General features: G+C 46.7%; 2 protein-coding genes across 7 annotated transcripts in view; one reads left to right on the plus strand and one right to left on the minus strand.

Moving 5' to 3' along the window:
- Nucleotides 1–1,078, minus strand: part of LOC310752307 (protein bicaudal D homolog 2-like) — a 23,864-nt gene extending 22,786 nt beyond the window's left edge. The window contains exon 1 of one of the 2 annotated variants that reach the window (XM_083592389.1): nucleotides 807–1,078. The gene's annotated coding sequence lies outside the window, so the exon portion shown is untranslated. Of the gene's footprint in view, nucleotides 1–223 lie in introns of both variants that reach the window. The other variant, XM_083592390.1, reaches the window with a different exon arrangement.
- On the plus strand, nucleotides 1,050–19,635 carry TEX28 (testis expressed 28). Of its 5 annotated transcripts, none has more exons than XM_083592397.1 (7): nucleotides 1,276–1,630; nucleotides 3,195–3,306; nucleotides 6,670–6,736; nucleotides 13,641–13,711; nucleotides 14,544–15,214; nucleotides 17,910–18,045; nucleotides 19,201–19,635. In XM_083592397.1, the coding sequence occupies exons 3-7, from the start codon at nucleotides 6,682–6,684 to the stop codon at nucleotides 19,513–19,515; spliced, it is 1,248 nt and encodes a 415-aa protein (XP_083448523.1). In that variant the 5' UTR covers nucleotides 1,276–1,630; nucleotides 3,195–3,306; nucleotides 6,670–6,681; the 3' UTR covers nucleotides 19,516–19,635. The 5 variants fall into 5 exon arrangements, with proteins under 5 accessions (XP_083448525.1, XP_083448523.1, XP_083448524.1 ...); XM_083592401.1 differs by lacking the exon at nucleotides 1,276–1,630 and adding an exon at nucleotides 1,969–2,072; XM_083592400.1 differs by lacking the exon at nucleotides 1,276–1,630 and adding an exon at nucleotides 2,120–2,244.
- Nucleotides 19,636–20,182: the final 547 nt, after the last annotated feature.

The following is a 20,182-nucleotide window of genomic DNA, read 5'->3' on the forward strand; positions in this document are numbered from 1 at the left end:
TGTTGGAGAAACAACACATGCATACCTACCATCCTTGCACTCCAGAAGAATGACCACCTCCTGCCATTAATCCCATTTTACCCATGAACACATGCTAGGGCATTGGCCAAAGTAACTAATCCAGATTAAGCAGTCTAGGAATGTGTAACTTGACTTCACATCTTCATAGTGCAGAAGATTGTTGCTTCACATTCTGTATTAAGTAATGGAACACGGTACCCACCTTTAGCTGTGCTTCCAGCCACAGAATCAAATCGGACCCTGTGCTCCAGCCACAAAACCCCACACTTTCTCCCCCACCCGGTGCTTTGTGTGACGCCTTGCCAGCTTCCGAGATCTCAAAACCTCACTGTTCTGCGACATTTTGGTTGGTCCCAAGAAAAAAGTACTGGCCTGCTGTGGATTTCTGAAGCGTTTACTTCCCCTTCCCGTCTTCTAAATGACCGCTTATTTCGCTTTTTCACGCATCTCAAAAGAAGGTGGGAAACACCACCCTCCTGCGTGACTGGCAACAATCCAGAAGAGTGCCGAGAAAGCTGCTTTGCAAGCTCGAGTAAGGAAAATTGTTGGCGCGAACCCGTTTTGAGAATAACGCCGCTTCCCCTCCCCACAACCCCCCCCCCACCCAGCCCAGTGTTATAGCGCCCTTGGGTTCCAGAGGCGCTAATGAAAAGGCACTCGGCTGTCACTTTCGGGTGTGAACGCGGGCTGAGGCGAAAGGACGCCGCTCCCGCGGGGCCGAGGCCGGGCTCGACGCGCGCTTCCCCGCCAGCGCTTCCCCCTCCGAGGAAGGCGCGCAAACTCACCTGCGCCCTCACCTCGCGGGCGAGGGGCGTGGCCTCCGCCTCAGCGTCCTCCAATGGCAGAGCGGCAGCGCGGCTGGGCGCGAAGATCACTCCTCCGGCCCCCGGCAGAGGCCGACGCGGGGGATTTCCGCCTCAGGCGGGAGGGCGGGACGTCTCCCTCTTCTCCGCACGCGGCGTCCTCAGGCGCCGCTCCGCGCGGCCGGCGTCAAGCAGTGACACTCCGCGGGCCAGCCGCGCCAGGCGCCGCCGCCGCCGCCATCAACAGGCTATTCATCCTCCGCCCGCTCCTCCCCCTTATAAGCCCCGCTCCTCCCCCTCCCCCCTCGCACGTTTGAAATTCCTTGCGCGCCATTATGTCTGACAGAGCGAAGGGCAGATAACGGTGATTGGTCTCTCCGGGCAACCGACTCGGCGCGCCGTAGTTCTAATTGGCCGGTTCTTTCACGGAACGCTCTTCCTCTGATATGATAGGCTGAGCAGCAGGCGGGGTGGGAGTGGGCTGTGCTATATGGGATACGCTTTGCTATCGGCTTCTCAAAACTGCGCCCCTCCTGCGTTCTGTTTGGCTAGATCCTCCGGGAGCCACGCCCCATATTCTGTTACCTGTTCCCGCCTTCTGCCCTACGGAAGCCTTTTGCCCCTCCCCTCTTTTGGCGGCCAACGCGCTTTCCTGGTCCCCTCGTGCTTTCCCCTTTATAACGGTCAACGACAGAGGGCCCGGACGCACGCTGATTGACGTGTGCGTAGGCCAATGAGAAGCAGCTTCGGCAGATTTAATTTGTAGGAACCTCCCTAATACTCCCGCCCTCCGAAATTTGCGTGAGGTGAGGGAGGGTCGGGAAGTTTAGGAATTAATAGTCACTTGCATGATACTTACAGGTGTTGCTTTCTCTCCTCAGAGGAAGACAGAGCCCCATTCAAGTGCCTTCAAAGGGAACGTGGATGGGCGATAAGGGGTCATTTTTTCCAAGAGGGCCAAGCGCTCTCTGAAAAATGTATTATAATAATAATAATAATAATAATAATAATAATAATAATAATAATGATGATGATGATGATGATAGCAATAAAGGAGAAAGACAAAGAAAAAGATAGGCATGGTGTCTGTCTGCTCCTTTATATTTATTATTATTATTAAATATTTATTTGTACCCCACCTTTCTTCCTCACAAGGTTTCAAGGTTGCTTACAGACAAAATATACACGCCAAAAGACAGAGACTTCTGAAGGGGAAGGAGGGAGTGATTTTAAAGAAACCCAATACCGGTGAGGATGATTAATAAGAACACTGCTAATTTATATGGCTCCATTGATGTGACATTTTCCAAAAGGACAGCCATATTAGCCTGTTGCAGCATAAACAGCCTTGCAGAGCTGTCAAGATCCACAAATTTTCCACAGCATTCAAGTGGGAAGACAGGGAGCTGCCTTGCACCAGGTCAGTTGCCTAACGCTGATGGATCTAGCTCAAGGCTGTCCACTGACTGGCAATGCCAGGGTTTCAGGCAGGGGTTTCCTGGAGGTGCCTTTGGGGACTGAAGCTGAGATGTTTTGTATACAAGGCAGATGCTCCGTTACTGAGCCAGGACCTCTTCCCTTTTACACAAACCACACACACACACACAATATTATTCACCACCTTGTTTGTTCTTGCTTAAATCTGTTTCCTGTAAAATGCTGCAAAGTATTGTTTTCAACCCTCTGGGTCTTTTCAACAATATTGTGAAGCTATGTTTTGCAAGAGATGACGTATGCTACTACAGCATAGCAGTACAGTGCATCTTGCAAAATCCTGCTTCCAATATAAAAAAAATTATAAATTTTCAAAATTACAAATAAAAGCAAGGCTCTTGTCCAGGGGAAATGTAGTCAATAGAACTTAAGTTTGTCCCGGCAAAATCATGCTTTCATTTCTCTCCCAGCAGCAGACAGTAATGAGAAGGACAGGGCAGCAAGATGTCTGGCCATGGCTAATTTTCACTACACATTACTGAGGGGGTGGGGAGAAACTCAACGTGGGGCTCTAGTTTTCTGTCTTAACATCTAGTTCTGCTCTAAAAATCTCTCTCTCTCTTTCCCCCTGCCTTCCATGCATATGCTCAAACCTTCCTCAGTTTTTCTTTCTGTCCTTTCACTACCTCTTACTGTTATGAAACAAATTATCCAGAAAGGTAACAGTTGAGAACTTGCTGTTTTTTATTGACTTGCTGGATGTGCATTGTGAATAGCAGATATAGTACATATAAAACAGGAAGATGGTTGCAATCTATTTCTGATGGGTGAGAGTAGAATTAATATCACAACAGGAACGTTAGGCAAAAGCATTTATGTGACATCCCATTGCATTTCTGCAGGCAAAACTAATTCTATGTCAATACCTTCTGGTAGGAAACAGCCAGGAAACATTTACTACACAACAGGGCCCTGGAATGTCAGGCATGAGAGAAGAAAGCCAAGTAGGGTAGGAGCCAGGTACAGGAGTAGGTGTCAACAGGTTCAGGTAAGACAAGTACTATTTGGTCCACATATAATTGCCAGGAAGCTTTTGAGCCCAGTTAATACAAGAGTAGTTTAAAAATCAAGTACCATGGCTTAGGGATGGAGAAAAGGGTAAATTGGACAGGTCAAAGCCTGTGAATGTTAGCATTTATGTCAAAACTGGAAACAAGAAGTCAAAAAGTTAATGTTTGAGAGAGATCTTTGCTCTTTTAAACCCTCACTTTTCATAATTCCATTATCCCTTCCACCAAAAGGCAGAAAGCAGTATTTGTTGGCAAAGGCACTCTTCACAGCTCACAGGGGACCTACTACTTAACTACTAGATTTATCTATGCCACTTTTCCTGGGCGAAGGAGCCTGCAAACACAGAAAACATGGTCATTGATTCTTAACCCAATGCACCCCTATTTGGCTTAAGAAAGGAGACATAAGCATGTTATGAGGAACTATCCTGGGATAGCTCAGTCAGTAGAGCATGAGACTCTTAACTCAGGGTCGTGGTTTTGAGCCCCACATTGAGCAAAAGATTCATGCATTGCAGAGGGATGGACTAGATGACCCTCATGGTCCCTTCCAAGCCTATGATTCTACAAAGTTGTTTATGACTGGCAAGCCAACCGGGCCAGATTTAATCTGTATATCATTCGTTGTGTGTTCCCAAAGTACACTTTCCCCCTTACAGTGGAAGAGGACTTTTACAATGACTTTTTCTTCCTACTTGCTCCAGTGAGCAGGGCTATGCAAGTTAGACTTGGGATAACCTTCCAGTGCGGGAGTGTGCCTCTGCTCAGTTCTGGTCTTCCTGAGCTCAAAGTGACAATGTGTTGACAGAGCTCTACCAAACTTTCGATAAAAAACCCTCTCTTTTCAATTGGCAGGAGGCTATTTAGGGTGGGAAGACGGAGGTGGGAAAGAGGAAGGTTAGATGTTCACAAACAGGCTACTGCAAAGCCTGTTTCATATAACATTTCAGATCCATAGATCCATTTCAGTCCGGATTCCATCCTGGTTTCAGGACCGAGACAGCTCTGGTCGCCCTAACAGATGATATCCGTAGACAACTGGATCGAGGCGGGTCAGGACTACTGAATCTCTTAGATTTCTCAGCAGCCTTTTACATTGTCGATCATGATCTTCTGGACCACCGCCTCGCTGACATGGGGATACAGGGCAGAGCCCGAAAATGGCTGTGCTCCTTTATCTCTGGTTGGGGACAGAGGGTGGTGCTAGGGAGGGAGATGTCGTTGCACCACTCCTTGGTGTGTGGAGTGCCGCAGGGCGCAATCCTCTCCCCGATGCTTTTTAACATCTTTATGCGCCCCCTTGCCTAGATTGTCTGGAGTTTTGGGCTGGGTTGTCACCAATATGCTGATGTCACTCAGCTCTATCTGCTAATGGATGGTCACACCGACTCGGCCCCGGACACACTGACCAGATGCTTGGAAACTGTGGCTGGATGGTTTCGTGGAAGCCGATTGAAACTAAATCCTTCGAAGACTGGCTGGGTCGGGATGGCATAGGGATGAGGGACCAGCTCCCTTCTCTTGCAGGGGACCAATTAGTGCCATTGCCTTCCATTAAGAGTTTAGGTGTAATCCTTGACGCCTCCCTTTCCATGGAGGCGCAGGTTACAGCAACAGCCAAGGCAACATTTTTCCACCTTAGCCACATCAAGCAGTTGGTCCCTTACCTTTCCCGCCCCGACCTGGCCACAGTGATCCATGCGACGGTCACCTCCAGGCTTGACTACTGTAATTCGCTCTATGCGGGGCTGCCCTTGAAGCTGTCCCAGAAACTCCAGCGGGTGCAGAATGCTGCAGCGAGGCTCCTCACAGGGTCTCTGCCATGGGAGCATATTCACCCAGTGCTTTTCCAGCGGCACTGGCTCCCGGCGGAGTACAAGGTCAGATTTAAGGTGCTGGTTTTGACCTTTAAAGCCCTTTGTGGCTGAGGGCCCTCATATTTATGGGGCCGCCTCTCCCGATATGCCCCACGGGGGGCCTTAAGGTCCATAAATAGCAACATCCTAGAGGTCCCAGGCCCTAAGGAAGTCAGATTAGCCTCAACCAGAGCCAGGGCCTTTTCAACACTGGCTCTGGCCTGGTGGAACACTCTGTCTCATGAGACCAGGGCCCTGCAGGATCTGATTTCTTTCTGCAGGGCCTGTAAGACAGAGTTGTTCCGCCTAGCCTTTGGCTTGGAATCAATTTGATTCCCTCCCCCTCTTTCTTTCTTTTTTCCTTTCTCCTTCTGTGTTGGAACTCCTATTTGGGGACTTCCCTGGCTTTTTTCTGGCCCATGTAGGACCTGTCTGCATAGTTAGCCTTGGTGAAGACTTGACATTTTCATCCCCAAAAAGTTTTTGATGTCAATTTGAGTTTCCACTGAAATGAGGCTGCATCTTAAAGTTTTAATGTTGTATTTTAATCTTGTTTTTTAAGCTGTATTTAAACCAATTGTTTTTATATTTGGTGTTAGCCACCCTGAGCCTGGTCTTGGCTGGGGAGGGCGGGGTATAAATATTACTATTATTATTATTATTATTATTATTATTATTATTATTATTATTACAACTGTAGCAGCAGCAGCAGTGTTCTCCCCACAAGTAGAAGACAAACCTGTGCTGTCAATAAATTGTTTGGGGAAACTCTTGGAGAGGGACTCTCTTGGTGGATGGCTGTGGGCACAGGGAGCAAACTTTGTGGTGGTGGCACTGTCTCCTCAATAACCAAGGACCTAGCCAAACCCAAGGAGGAATACTCAGATGGTAATAAGCCCAAGCTTGTACAAGTACTTAACCACCCTGCCTGCAAAACATAAAGCTCCTGAGATCAAGTCAGAAGGATGGGGGCAGGCTAGCATCAATCAGTGGGGATTGCTGCCACCCAGCCTGTTGATGGGAAATCCCTACAACCCAAGTTTTGCTGATAGATTTGGCAGATTCTTATTAAGGTCCTAGCACAGGGGTAGGCACACAGCCATCCACCAAGAGAGTCCATGGTGCACAACTAAAAAAACAGTTTAAAACAACCTTCTAAAACAGTTTAAAATTCCTTAAAGCAATTACCTACACTCAAACTAATCATAACAGAATTGCTAGGGACAGAATTTTCAGCCATCAATTGGCCAAGTAAACAGGAATCATTTTAAATATATCCTAAAAGTTCACAGTGAAGGAGACTGATTCACCTCCTTTGGGAGGGCATTCCACTTTTTTATTTTTTTAATTGCAGGGCACTTGGAAGAGTGGTGATATTCCAGTGCTAACATATAGCCACACTTGTACAACTGGCAATTGCAGACACAACATGTCATCAAAAAAGCAAGATGAACCAGAATTGTCTTGAATAGTTTCTCTTCACAGGCATCCTGTGCCATGGTTCCACAGTCACAACCTTCATTCCCCAGTCATTTTGAAGCAAACATGATGAGTAAGTTGCTTATTCTCTAGTGATCCTCAGCAGTGGTGATTTGGCCTCTGATGGCTATGGCATCGGAGGTTATGGTGGCAGCATCCAAGTGTTTGATTATAAAGGGATATAGATGCTTAAGAGGAAGCAAAAGATCAGAGAATTCCACAAGGGGGGGGGGGCGGAAAGATCCCAGCATTCCATTACCTTGTTTGGCCAGCTCAGCAGCAGCTGCAAGGGCTTCATGGACTGTAGCACATGCTTCAATAACTGTAACCTGGTCAGCATCGCTCTTATGCACAACCTATAAAAGACACAGATAAGAAGCACCCCATATGCAGAAAATGACTGGCCAACTAATATAATAAAACATCAACCTATAGCAACCTTTGGCCCTCAAGATATTGCTTGACTACACCTTCCATCATGTCTAACAATTGGCCATGCTGGCCAGGAAGTTGGAGTCCAAAATACAAATGGCTAATTCAGGCTACTGCTGTTCTCTAGTGGAAAGTAAGAGGCCCATGTGAACTAAGAAAATGGAGGAGGCCTATTCAGCATCAGACATCGCCCTCAAAAAGTGGGCTGTAAGTGGAGAGCAATCTGCACTTTATTCTTATACTGCAGTAGATACTGTAGATCAGGGGTGTCAAACTCAAATTCATTGGGGGCCGCGGCGCCGCTAGAGGGCAAACGTTCTCTGGCTTGCAGGCTGCTGCGCATGCGCTGAAGAGGCAGCTTTCTTGTGTCAAAAAAAAAAAAGCGAGAATAAAAGGTGAAGGCTGGCGGCCAGCGACGGCTACACAGGCCACATGACGAGGTCTGGCGGGCCGGATCCGGCCCGCGGGCCTTGTGTTTGACACCCGTGCTGTAGATACTGAACCAAAAAAAAAAAAAAAAAGAATTACTGTATGCACACTTGTGCACAAAACTGGGTTACCAAGATGATAAATCATAAGTGGTTATTAATATAAACCTTTTCACTTGCTTTAATAGCAAAATATCCTGGTGCTGCAAATCTCTGCTTCCTAGGGAGATTTTGAGCAGAAACCCAAGGCAACTTTTGAGAAAGCAAAATGTAATGTAATTGAATTTAATGAACTCAAGTCACATAGTTTTTGTTTCTCCCCCCCCAGCCCTCATTTATGATACCTACTTCAATATCTGCCTGAAGACAGTCTCTCTATTATTCTGGTGGAGCTAGACTTTATGTCTGCAGCTGGAAACTGGTGAAACATGACTTCTAGGCAGATTACTTGGGAACAGTTTATGGCTGTGCAATACCTCAGGCCTATTTTAGCAATTTCGTGGCTATATGGCCGGCTAATATCAGTCATCTGCCATCTAGTGGTTGCTGTTGTTTAGTCGTTTAGTCGTGTCCGACTCTTCGTGACCCCATGGACCAGAGCACGCCAGGCACTCCTGTCTTCCACTGCCTCCCGCAGTTTGGTCAGACTCATGTTTGTGGCTTCGAGAACACTGTCCAACCATCTCTTCCTCTGTCGTCCCCTTCTCCTTGTGCCCTCCATCTTTCCCAACATCAGGGTCTTTTCCAGGGAGTCTTCTCTTCTCATGAGGTGGCCAAAGTATTGGAGCCTCAGCTTCATGATCTGTCCTTCCAATGAGCACTCAGGGCTGATTTCCTTCAGAATGGATGCGTTTGATCTTCTTGCAGTCCATGGGACTCTCAAGAGTCTCCTCCAGCACCATAATTCAAAAGCATCAATTCTTCGGCGATCAGCCTTCTTTATGGTCCAGCTCTCACTTCCATACATTACTACTGGTAAAACCATGGCTTTAACTATACGGACCTTTGTTGGCAAGGTGATGTCTCTGCTTTTTAATATGCTGTCTAGCTTTGCCATCGCCTTTCTCCCAAGGAGCAGGCGTCTTTTAATTTCGTGACTGCTGTCACCATCTGCAGTGATCATGGAGCCCAAGAAAGTAAAATCTCTCACTGCCTCCATTTCTTCCCCTTCTATTTGCCAGGAGGTGATGGGACCAGTGGCCATGATCTTTGTTTTTTTGATGCTGAGCTTCAGACCATATTTTGCGCTCTCCTCTTTCACCCTCATTAAAAGGTTCTTTAATTCCTCTTCACTTTCTGCCATCAAGGTTGTATCATCTGCATATCTGAGGTTGTTGATATTTCTTCCGGCGATCTTAATTCTGGCTTGGGATTCATCCAGCCCAGCCTTTCGCATGATGAATTCTGCATATAAGTTAAATAAGCAGGGAGACAATATACAGCCTTGCTGTACTCCTTTCCCAATTTTGAACCAATCAGTTGTTCCATATCCAGTTCTAACTGTAGCTTCTTGTCCCACATAGAGATTTCTCAGGAGACAGATGAGGTGATCAGGCACTCCCATTTCTTTAAGAACTTGCCATAGTTTGCTGTGGTCGACACAGTCAAAGGCTGTAGATGTAGATGTAGATGTATTTCTGGAACTCTCTAGCTTTCTCAATAATCCAGCGCATGTTTGCAATTTGGTCTCTGGTTCCTCTGCCCCTTCGAAATCCAGCTTGCACTTCTGGGAGTTCTCGGTCCACATACTGCTTAAGCCTGCCTTGTAGAATTTTAAGCATAACCTTGCTAGCGTGTGAAATGAGTGCAATTGTGCGGTAGTTAGAGCATTCTTTGACACTGCCCTTCTTGGGGATTGGGATGTAGACTGATCTTCTCCAATCCTCTGGCCACTGCTGAGTTTTCCAAATTTGCTGGCATATTGAGTGTAGCACCTTAACAGCATCATCTTTTAATATTTTAAATAGTTCAGCTGGAATATCATCACTTCCACTGGCCTTGTTATTAGCAGTGCTTTCTAAGGCCCATTTGACTTCACTCTCCAGGATGTCTGGTTCAAGGTCAGTAACCACACTACCTGGGGTATACGAGACATCCATTTCTTTCTGGTATAGTTCCTCTGTGTATTCTTGCCACCTCTTCTTGATGTCTTCTGCTTCTGTTAGGTCCTTTCCACTTTTGTCTTTTATTATGGTAATCTTTGTACGAAGTGTTCCTTTCATATCTCCAATTTTCTTGAACAGATCTCTGGTTTTTCCCATTCTATTGTTTTCCTCTATTTCTTTGCATTGCTCGTTTAAGAAGGCCTTCTTGTCTCTCCTTGCTATTTTTTGGAAATCTGCATTCAATTTCCTGTATCTTTCACTATCTCCCTCGCATTTTGCTTGCCTTCTCTCCCCTGCTATTTGTAAGGCCTTGTTGGACAGCCACTTTGCTTTCTTGCATTTCCTTTTTGTTGGGATGATTTTAGTTGCTGCCTCCTGTATAATGTTACGAGCCTCCATCCATAGTTCTTCAGGCACTCTGTCCACCAAATCTAAATCCTTAAACCTGTTCCTCACTTCCACTGTGTATTCATAAGGGATTTGACTCAGATTGTATTTTACCGGCCCAGTGGTTTTTTCTACTTTCTTCAGTTTAAGCTTGAATTTTGCTATAAGAAGCTGATGATCTGAGCCACAGTCAGCTCCAGGTCTTGTTTTTGCTGACTGTATAGAGCTTCTCCATCTTTGGCTGCAGAGAATATAATCAATCTGATTTCGATGCTGCCCATTTGGTGATGTCCATGTGTAGAGTCGTCTCTTGTGTTGTTGGAAAAGAGTGTTTGTGATGACCAGCTTGTTCTCTTGGCAGAACTCTATTAGCCTTTGCCTTGCTTTGTTTTGAACTCCAAGGCCAAACTTGCCAGTTGTTCCTTTTATCTCTTGACTCCCTACTTTAGCATTCCAATCCCCTATAATGAGAAGAACATCCTTCTTTGGTGTCATTTCTATAAGGTGTTGTAAGTCTTCATAGAATTGCTCAATTTCAGTTTCTTCAGCACCAGTGGTTGGTGCATAAACTTGGATTACTGTGATGTTAAAAGGTCCGCCTTGGATTTGTATCGAGATCATTCTATCATTTTTGAGATTGCATCCCAGTACAGTTTTTGCCACTCTTTTGTTGACTATGAGGGCCACTCCATTTCTTTTACGGGATTCTTGCCCACAGTAGTAGATATGATGGTCATCCGAACTGAATTCGCCCATTCCCGTCCATTTTAGTTCACTGATGCCCAGGATGTCAATATTTATTCTTGCCATCTCATTTTTGACCACATCCAACTTACCCAGGTTCATGGTTCTTACATTCCAGGTTCCTATGCAATATTTTTCTTTACAGCATTGGACTTTCCTTTCGCTTCCAGGCATATCCGCAACTGAACGTCCTTTCGGCTTTGGCCCAGCCGCTTCATCAGCTCTGAATCTACTTGTACTTGTCCTCCGCTCTTCCTCAGTAGCATGTTGGACGCCTTCCGACCGGAGGGGCATATCTTCCAGCGTCATAACTTTCATATGCCTGTTGTCTTTGTCCATGGAGTTTTCTTGGCAGGGATACTGGAGTGGCTTGCCAGTTCCTGCTCCAGGTGGATCACGTTTGGTCAAAACTCTCCACTATGACCTGTCCATCTTGGGTGGCCCTGCACGGCATAGCTCATAGCTTCTCTGAGTTATTCAAGCCCCTTCGCCACGGCAAGGCAGTGATCCATGAAGGGGTAGTGGTAGATCTAGTGGTAGATACATGTATGACTCAATGATGCAAGTACTTACCAGTATGTACGGTACTTTTTTTTTTGGCATGACGTATCAGAAATTTTGGGCTTTGTCCAAAGAGACTGATTTATGTTACAGCCTTGGCTCTAGTATATAGGTCATAATGACAACCAATTAGTCTGGGCCTAGCATTCACTAAGTTTTTTGGCATTTCATAATATCTGTTAACATTCCAAATCTGCCACATTCCAAGTATTTTATGTAATCAGAATGATGTACAAGCATTATTGCGGCAAGGATTCAGTGAGAGCAAATTCACCATGCGTTGGTTCAATTCACAATCTTTTCCAACCTCCATGAGTGTAATTAATTAAAAAGTCTAGTTTTGTTCCAGAAGTGCATCCTCCTTAAATTGAATCTCTGTGTGGGGGAATAAGTGAACACAAAGCATCCTTCACATAAGTAAAACACCTGGCTGTAGTATAATAAAGAAACACTACCACAAACAGGCCTACCTAGTGTTGTCAACAGGGAGAGATGAAACTTTTAAACACAGAGAAAATAAGTCACATTACCTAGTTCACATCTTCAGTGAGATAGTATGTAACAGGTGGAATAACCAATACAGCCCTCTCTGCCTTTCTTAACACCTGAGGAGGCAGACTTTCAGATATTTGGGGCCTCCGTTAATTAGGACTTTATCCTTCTATCCCTAGTGGTTACAGAAGTTGGCAAATCACTTTGACTGTTTGGGGTTGAGGTGCTGGCTCATCACCCCTCACACCCACCTCTAAATGTCCTCCAAGACATCTATTTGCATAATATATATGCAACCCCTACTCAAAGGAGATCTTAAAGGTAAAGGTACCCCTGCCCATACAGGCCAGTCTTGCCAGACTCTAGGGCTGTGCACTCATCTCACTCTATAGGCCGGGAGCCAGTGCTGTCCGCAGACACTTCCGGGTCACGTGGCCAGCGTGACAAGCTGCATCTGGCGAGCCAGCACAGCACACGGAACGCTGTTTACCTTCCCGCTGGTAAGCGGTCCCTATTTATCTACTTGCACCCGGGGGTGCTTTCGAACTGCTAGGTTGGCAGGCGCTGGGACCGAATGACGGGAGCGCACCCCGCCGCGGGGATTCGAACCGCCGACCATGCGATCGGCAAGTCCTAGGCGCTGAGGTTTTACCCACAGCGCCACCCGCGGAGGTCTTACCATGAGGCAAATGAGGTGTTTGCCTCAGGCAGAAAGCTGAAGGACATACAACTCTAACACATAAAGCACAATGCACCAGGAAATTCTCTTGTAGAAAAGTCTTGTTGGCAGAGCTCTAGGATTGATTAGTGGGAAGGGGAAACTGCATTATATGAAGTCAGGTGTGTGGAATCTGTTGTACACTAGGTGTTGTTGGATTACAACTGCCATCACCCCTGACCATTGGTCATGCTGACTGGGGGAGCTGAAGGGAGTTGGAGTCCACAACATCTGAAAGGCCACAGGTGCACCATTCCTGTATTAAGAGGATTGAACTTGTTCACATTTCAATCACAAACAGTGGCATTGTGTCCTTTATTGGCACCCAGGGCACAGGCGGTTCACGGGGCCAGGCTGTGCCACCTGCCCACCCACCCATGCAGGAGGAGCCCAGGCGACCAACACAGCCCTTGGCAGATGAATTTTCCCAGCACTGGCCAGCTGGTCATTCAGTGAGGGGAGGCCAGGACAGGCTGGGCTCCTGGGCCCAAAGACCCCCAGTGACAGGCATGGTGGGGATCCTTGCTTGGAGGCTACCTGGCTCACACTCCCTCAAAATCATGCATTCAGGGCCCCCCGGTCCTCCCCAAAGTGCTCCTGATCACAAACATTTTTTGGGGGAGGGGAAAAGTCTAGAATATATTATTATGCTTTTAATGTGTTTGTTTGTAAGCTTTTGATACTTAACAAATGGGATGGGAAATGTCTAATATTCATTTAATAATTAAGGATAATGATGACGATGATGATGACAATGTTGATAAAGACTTGGAGTAATGGAGATGAAGGCGGACACATACTGTCCCTTGTGTAGTGTCTCTTGGGGCCCTTAGCTTGGGTCCAGGATGAGATAGAATCATAGAATCGTAGAGTTGGAAGGGACCCCAAGGAACATCTAGTCCAACCTGCAATGCAGGAATCTCAGCTAAAGCATCTGTGACAGATGACCATCCAACCTCTGCTTAAAAACCTCCAAGGAAGGAGAGTCCACAAGGGAGACCGTTCCACTGTACAACAACTCTTACTGTCAGAAAGTTTTCCCGCATGTTTAGTTGGAATTTCATTTCTTGAATGAATTGCTCTTTGATGCACATGCCTGTCTCCTTACAGCACCCATGGTGGATCTCTGTAATTCAACCAAGGGAGAATCCTTTCAGCAAGCAGAAGACTCTGCCAGTTCAGTGAGTGACCAAAAGATACAGCCTCATTTCCCCCAGGGCATGTGGCTCTCTTGGGGAGACTCTTAAAAGCCCCAGCCCATGTTCCACACATTAACTACCCACTATCTGTGGTTATTGGTTCCAGGAGCTGCACCTGCCATGGCTTTAGGGGAGAAAACATTATGATTTCACTGTGTGCACAGAGACCCATGACAGGAGAAGTCAGGAAACATTTCTCTCTCATGCCTTACCAATGCAGTCAGCAGGGACCAAAGGAAGGCTTTGCCCCTCAGGTCCTGCTCACTCACTAAACCTGGGTCCCTCCCAAATGCCAATGAAGAATAAGTGCCTAATCCCCTTGTGGGGAGAGGCAGGTAGTGAGGATGGAAGATGGTGAGCAGGGCTCAAGGCTATAATTTCAATAGGAACTGTGATGTTAGTCCTGCTTAGCTTGAATCAAGGAGTCAGGAAGTGTTGGTGGTGAACAACCTGAGTGACTGTTCAGCCTACAAGGAGTGCTTGCCAAGTCAGCTGTCTCTTGTTCAGCACCCCAGTCCTTCATCCCAAGTGACTGGAGCAGTATCATGTACATTCAAATATTATTGCCCAATTTATTTTTAATTGTATTGTTAAATTTATGATTAAAATTGTAAATGGTATCAGTCCTTAGAGGAAGCACAGCAGAATGCTTTGTGGGATAGATAAAAAGATCAATAATGGCCATGGCAGAATGCATTCTAGATGAAGTATAATTCAGTGTCTTGTGATGTAGCTAGTGGGGACCGAGCATGAATTCATAGCTGATGTCATTGGCTCTTTCTCTGATCATCTTCCCACCTCGTCCCTGTGGTAGGTGGAGCCCCCTCGGCCCCGCAGTGTCTCTGTTGTTTCTACCACTTCCCAATTAAGCAGCCGCAACCCAAAGGATGTCCTACGCCATCGCATATTCCACTTATCTGAGATGCTGCGGGTGGAGAAAGCCAATCGGGATGACAATACCTCATGCTATGTGGAGCTGGTGGGCAAGGCAGACAGAGAGAAAGCACCTTCCATCCGGCAGGCCTTTGAACGTATCAACCAGCGCTCCTCAGCCAATATTGCCCAACTAGAACAGCGTCTGCAGGATTCATGGGCTCAGCTGAAGAAGTTGGAACAGAGGATTTTTACAAGCCAGGACAGCAGCAGCAGTGCTACTCCTGCCCAGCAGCAGCTCACCACTCCCAGGAACAGCATGTCTCACCAGCCATCCTTCAGCATACCCAGAAACCGCACTTCAGAAACTTGCACTGTTGAGGAACTCCTTCCTTCCATCTCGGAGAGCAAAGAAAACAGGTCTGCTCAAGAGGCTTCCTCAAAGCAAATCCTTGAGGAAGAGATCAAGCAGAGGGTTCAAGAGTTGAAAGCTCAGCTGCTTGATCTTAGAGAAGACCACAAGGTCCTGGAGGATGAGTGGCACAAGCTGGATGAGTCATGGAAGGCTGACAAACAGCAGATGATGGAACTGCTGCAGGAGGAGAAGAAGAGGTGGGCACCCACATTAATGAGGGCAGTTGGCTCCAGTATCCCATCTCCTGACACCCCATTCTCAGGTTTGATGTTTCCTGGTCTCCTGTCTCCTTGTCCCCCTGCTCAGTCTCACAGGTTCAGAGCCTGTGGCTCAAGATCTTCAATGCTCTGCTGTTAGGGCCAGAATCTAGAGTTGTGTGCCAAGGCCCCATGACCCCACAGTTCTCTAGGGAAATGACACAGGACAACAGCATACAGTGGTACCTCGGGTTAAGAACTTAATTGGTTCTGGAGGTCTGTTCTTAACCTGAAATTGTTCTTAACTTGAGGTACCACTTTAGCTAATGGGGCCTCCCGCCACCGCCGCACAATTTCTGTTCTCATCCTGAAGCAAAGTTCTTAACCCGAGGTATTATTTCTGGGTTAGCTGAGTCTGTAACCTGAAGCGCCTGTAACCTGAAGCATCTGTAATCTGAGGTACCACTGTATTGGGTTTTTGCCTTGAACAATTTTGCCTGTAACAATTGGTTACAGTAAAGAATGGTTTGGCATAAGCATTGGGTAAAGCCGTTACTATTCCACTCCAGTGCATCTGCTGGAAGTGCATCAAAAGATAAATCACATCTTGGGGAGGGGGGAAATGCCCTTTGACCTATATCAAATAGGGGTACCCCCCACAGGGCCCCCTTTGGAAGAGTGGTGAGGCCCCCGACCCTGCCTAGGTGTCAGACAGAACCATTCCTCCTGGATCCTTTTAATAGGATACCCTTTCCCAAAGAGGGCAGGCAGAGACTACAACCTCCCCTCCAGCCAAGATCTAGGCTTACCCAATTCCTAACCGCCTTACAAAGTTGTGATTTGCTATGAGAAAGGTGAGAACCAGATGGTGAGTGCCAATTTGCCAAATGGAAAAATTCCTGCCCAGCCCTGAATATGGTGGCCGGCTTGGTCCATAGCAAGGTGAAAGCACAAGTAAAAGCAATCAAATTAAGGGGTGGGGATCCAACAAAAAGGCAGGGAAGACTTCTGGGCGGGCCGCAATTTAACGCCCCCTGGGAGTGGGCCCAAGCATTCCTATTGGCTGGTTGAGCCCACCACCAGGGGAACGCCCATCCAAGGACTGCTGGTATTGGCCAATAGCTGGGAGCCAGGCGATCGAGCCTGCCATTCACTGGATCATTTGCATGGTCTGAGGCCTGGCCACAAGACTGCCCACCAAGGAATGTGATCAGACTTCTATTACTGGATACATGGGCTTTTTGAACTGTGTGCCACACTCCCTTTTCCATCTGCATTAACACCAGGGCCAGCACATTGTTGGGCACCTGCAGAGGTCCACACTCCTGCAGGTGGCCCACTGCCCACTCTCTGGAGCACCCTGCTCATGCTCCTCCTAGTTATTTCTGCTTGTGCATCTTGTCCTTTCCAAACATGCCAGCACTGACAAGAGTGAGGTGATGGAGAAGCAACCTCCATTTCCCTTGTGCTCTGCCTCTGGGTAGTTGTGTGGATTGGAAACAGAGGGAGAGGGCAAAGAACTGGACAGTGATGCTTTGGAGAGGAGTGCATTGGGTGTGAATTGGCCCCCACAAAAAAAAACCCAGAACTAGCGCTGATTCACACAGAGGGACAGAATCAAACCCCTTTCCCCCCATAGCTTATACTGTACCTATACCATGGTACAGGATCTAGCTTGCCAATTCCTTCTGATCTCCATGCTTTTTCTGCTGCAGTTACATTACATGGGAACCAAGGTCCCAATTTTCTTGTAATGAGGAAAAGGGAAGAGCTATCATGTCCTTAGAAATTAAGGAATTCTGAATGTCTTCAGTTCAAAGAAGAGAGACCTAGCCTCCACAAAAGGGCCCATTTTTAGAGCAATGGACATTCTGAAAGCACATTAATGGCAGCTGATGCAAATGTGCCTATTTTCCTCCAAGCTTAAGCTCTGGGTGGGGAAAATGTTCTGCAAGTCTGAAGCAGAAACACAATATTGTTTGACTGTGCCAGTGATGTCTCAAAAAAGTTTTTTAAAAATAAGGTAATGAACGAACTGCTTATGCAACACTTTTTAAAAAATAGAAAAGTAGACAATCCATCTGATGCATAGGATGAGTGGCAAGGCTGATGGCTGAGCTAGCATTTGATTTGCTAGTAAACACATTTGTCATTTCAAATAGAATGGCAGCGTTATAGAAGAGTTTGCTTTGACAACCGCCCCCCCGACAATTCCACTTCAGCAGTGAGCAACTTGCCTGGTATTTTTTCTATACTCTATAGAATACTTAGCATAACAGGAAATTCAACACAGCCAGGATTACATTTCCCCCAGTACCAATTCTTGGGTGTCAAACTATCCTGGTAACATGCTCACGTGGGGCCTGATCTTCAAGGACACCCAGAAGTGTTTCTTCTCACTCTTCTTTGGTTCAGCACCCTAATATTTACCACACACTACTTGGTGCCCTTGAGTCTGCTGGGTAATCGTGGCCATCTCTCTTTCACTGCTCACCTGTGTCTTGTCACTGGAAGTGTCAAATGAGGGAACAGAGCCAACTCAATCATAATCCATTTACCAGCAGTGTTTTAAGCTCAGGCTGTAATAAGATCAGCCAGCTGGCTTGGGGTGTGTGTGCAAAGAGGGAAGCAAGGGATAAAGGACCAGACTGCAGAACTTCACTCCGCCCTCCTTGACTGTGCCACCCTTCTCCAGGTACTACCATCTCGAAGTGCAGGTGAATGATGTGATACAGATAAATCTCAATGAGATCACCAACCTCAAACATGACCTGGCATGCACGGAGGAGAAAATGGTCTATCAGTCTTATGAGAGGTCCCGGGACATCTGGGTAAGGAGCTCCCATGTCTAGGAGCCCAAGATGTATGCATGGCACTATTATGAAGGGCAGCGAGTAGGACAGTGGAGTGATCCTCATGTTATTGGCCATGACAGAATGTGTGGATGCAGAGGCAATGAGGTATATCACATTATGGGGTAGGCCATAACAGTCAGCTTTAGATGCAGCAGTGTGTTTCCAGAGGGATGTCATGTCGTATTGCCTATGTCAAAGTAGAATGCTAGAAAGCTCAGAGGATTCAGGTCAATATTAATTATATAGCTTAGAATATTGGAGGGTGGGGTGGCATTGACCTTTTTGTAGAGTGATACCCAAGGTGGGTGTGTGTGTACTGATTCAAGCTGGCCAGTGGATGGTTTTATTACCCATATGCTGATACGTTCCTTATTGGCAAGTATTTCACTTGCATGTATTGTAACACCATTATCACATGAACTATGGGACCTATAACAAAATTATACAGTGGGGAATGCTCCCATTCAGGATGTTCCATTTCAGTCCCCTTCCCAATCACAGGAGCCAGCTCCTAGGGGCTGTGGGGGCTTTGGCTCCCACAATAAAATATTTGAGGGGGCTGGGCCCCCACAAAGTTGATGTGCATTCCCATTAAAATGGTCTGCATGCACTGCCTCATGTGATTGATTATGCAGGGTGGGGCTTACCTGGATCCCCACAATATTTTATTCAAGTTGGCACCCCTGTTCCCAATGATTTTCTTTTCCCCCTCTTCCCAATGATTTTCTGTTTCCCATCTCTCAGTAAGCACTCTATTGCTACAGAATGTGCTTGAACTCCATTGGGCTGTTTTGCCCCCCTCCCCAATTTATGTTCACCAAATATTTTTGTGTTCTACTTCTGCACACCTTGGGGTCTCCCTGAGCTTGCTGATGCCTCCCTTTTGTATGAGCATTGTGCCACTTGACTACCTAAGAACTGGCACTTGGCAAACTGAGATTGCTAACAGGATATAAGATAGGACCATCAAAGAATAGCATTATAATTTAAGAATTGCACATTCCAGGCGAGAAATAAGGGTGTGGGAACCCAAACAGGTTTATCTGAGGGAAAGACCAGCCACTGTGGGGACAGGTGGTCTAGAACCTGATCTGATCTGGACCTCATACCTTCTCCTTTTACCCCTGCCAGGAGGTGCTGGACTCCTACCAGACCCGGCTGGCCAAACTTGAAATGCAGCAGCAAACCCAGCAACAGGAGGCAATGGAGCTACCCCAGGCCAGTGTGTATAAACTTTATGGACAGCTCATAAACCTACTGCTGACCATTGCCACCATTCTCTTGGTGTGTGTTTCTACTATTTCAGCCTGTTCCCTTCCTCTCCTGCGCACTCGCTGGCGTGCCCTGGCCACTCTGCTTGTGATTGTCATCATAAGCGCTGCCTGGAAGTACTTGCCCGTCATTCGTCAACAGGAATGGAGAACATGGCTTCCCTCTGCCTGGTAGACAGAGAACAAAATGGCACACAAATTTCCTTATCCATCCTGATGCTCTCCAACACTCCCTACTCTCAATGCTTATTTAACTACTTGTTTGTTTATTTATTAATTAAAAATTAAGAGCCTATTCCCCTGTGCTTTCTGACGTGTCTATTTCTCCCTGTGGCTATGCCAAGCTATATGTGATAGTTAACTGAAAAATCATTCCAGGTGACAAGCCTAACTCTAGGTTGCAACATCCAAGATGGGTCAAAAATCTGTAAGGAGCTTGGGTGGTGGTATCCATGCTAAGCAAGGTGACTCAGTAGGAAGTGGGCAGAGAGCTAGGACACACACATGTTCTGAAAGCTGACCACAAATGGAACTTGTCCTGAGGTAGAAAAACCTAATTGCATCTTATTACCCCCTAATTAACAAAAGGCACTCTCCATGGCAGTGCTTTTCATATTCAGCTCCTGCTCATGTCAATAGAATTTGCACACAACAACTTCCCAATGGATTGTGCCTGGTGGGTTAGATCTCTTGTCCCCCATTCTTCAACTCTTAATAGTACTGAAAACCCTCCTGCCAGAGGCAACTGCTTCACCTTGCCTCATGGTTGTCTTGATTGATTGATTGATTGCACCTGCAAGCAACGAAAACTACTCTCCTCTCTCCACAGTTATTACTCTGGC

This window comes from Podarcis filfolensis (genome assembly GCF_964270895.1).
Source record: "Podarcis filfolensis genome assembly, chromosome: 17".
Classification (NCBI taxonomy): domain Eukaryota; kingdom Metazoa; phylum Chordata; class Lepidosauria; order Squamata; family Lacertidae; genus Podarcis; species Podarcis filfolensis.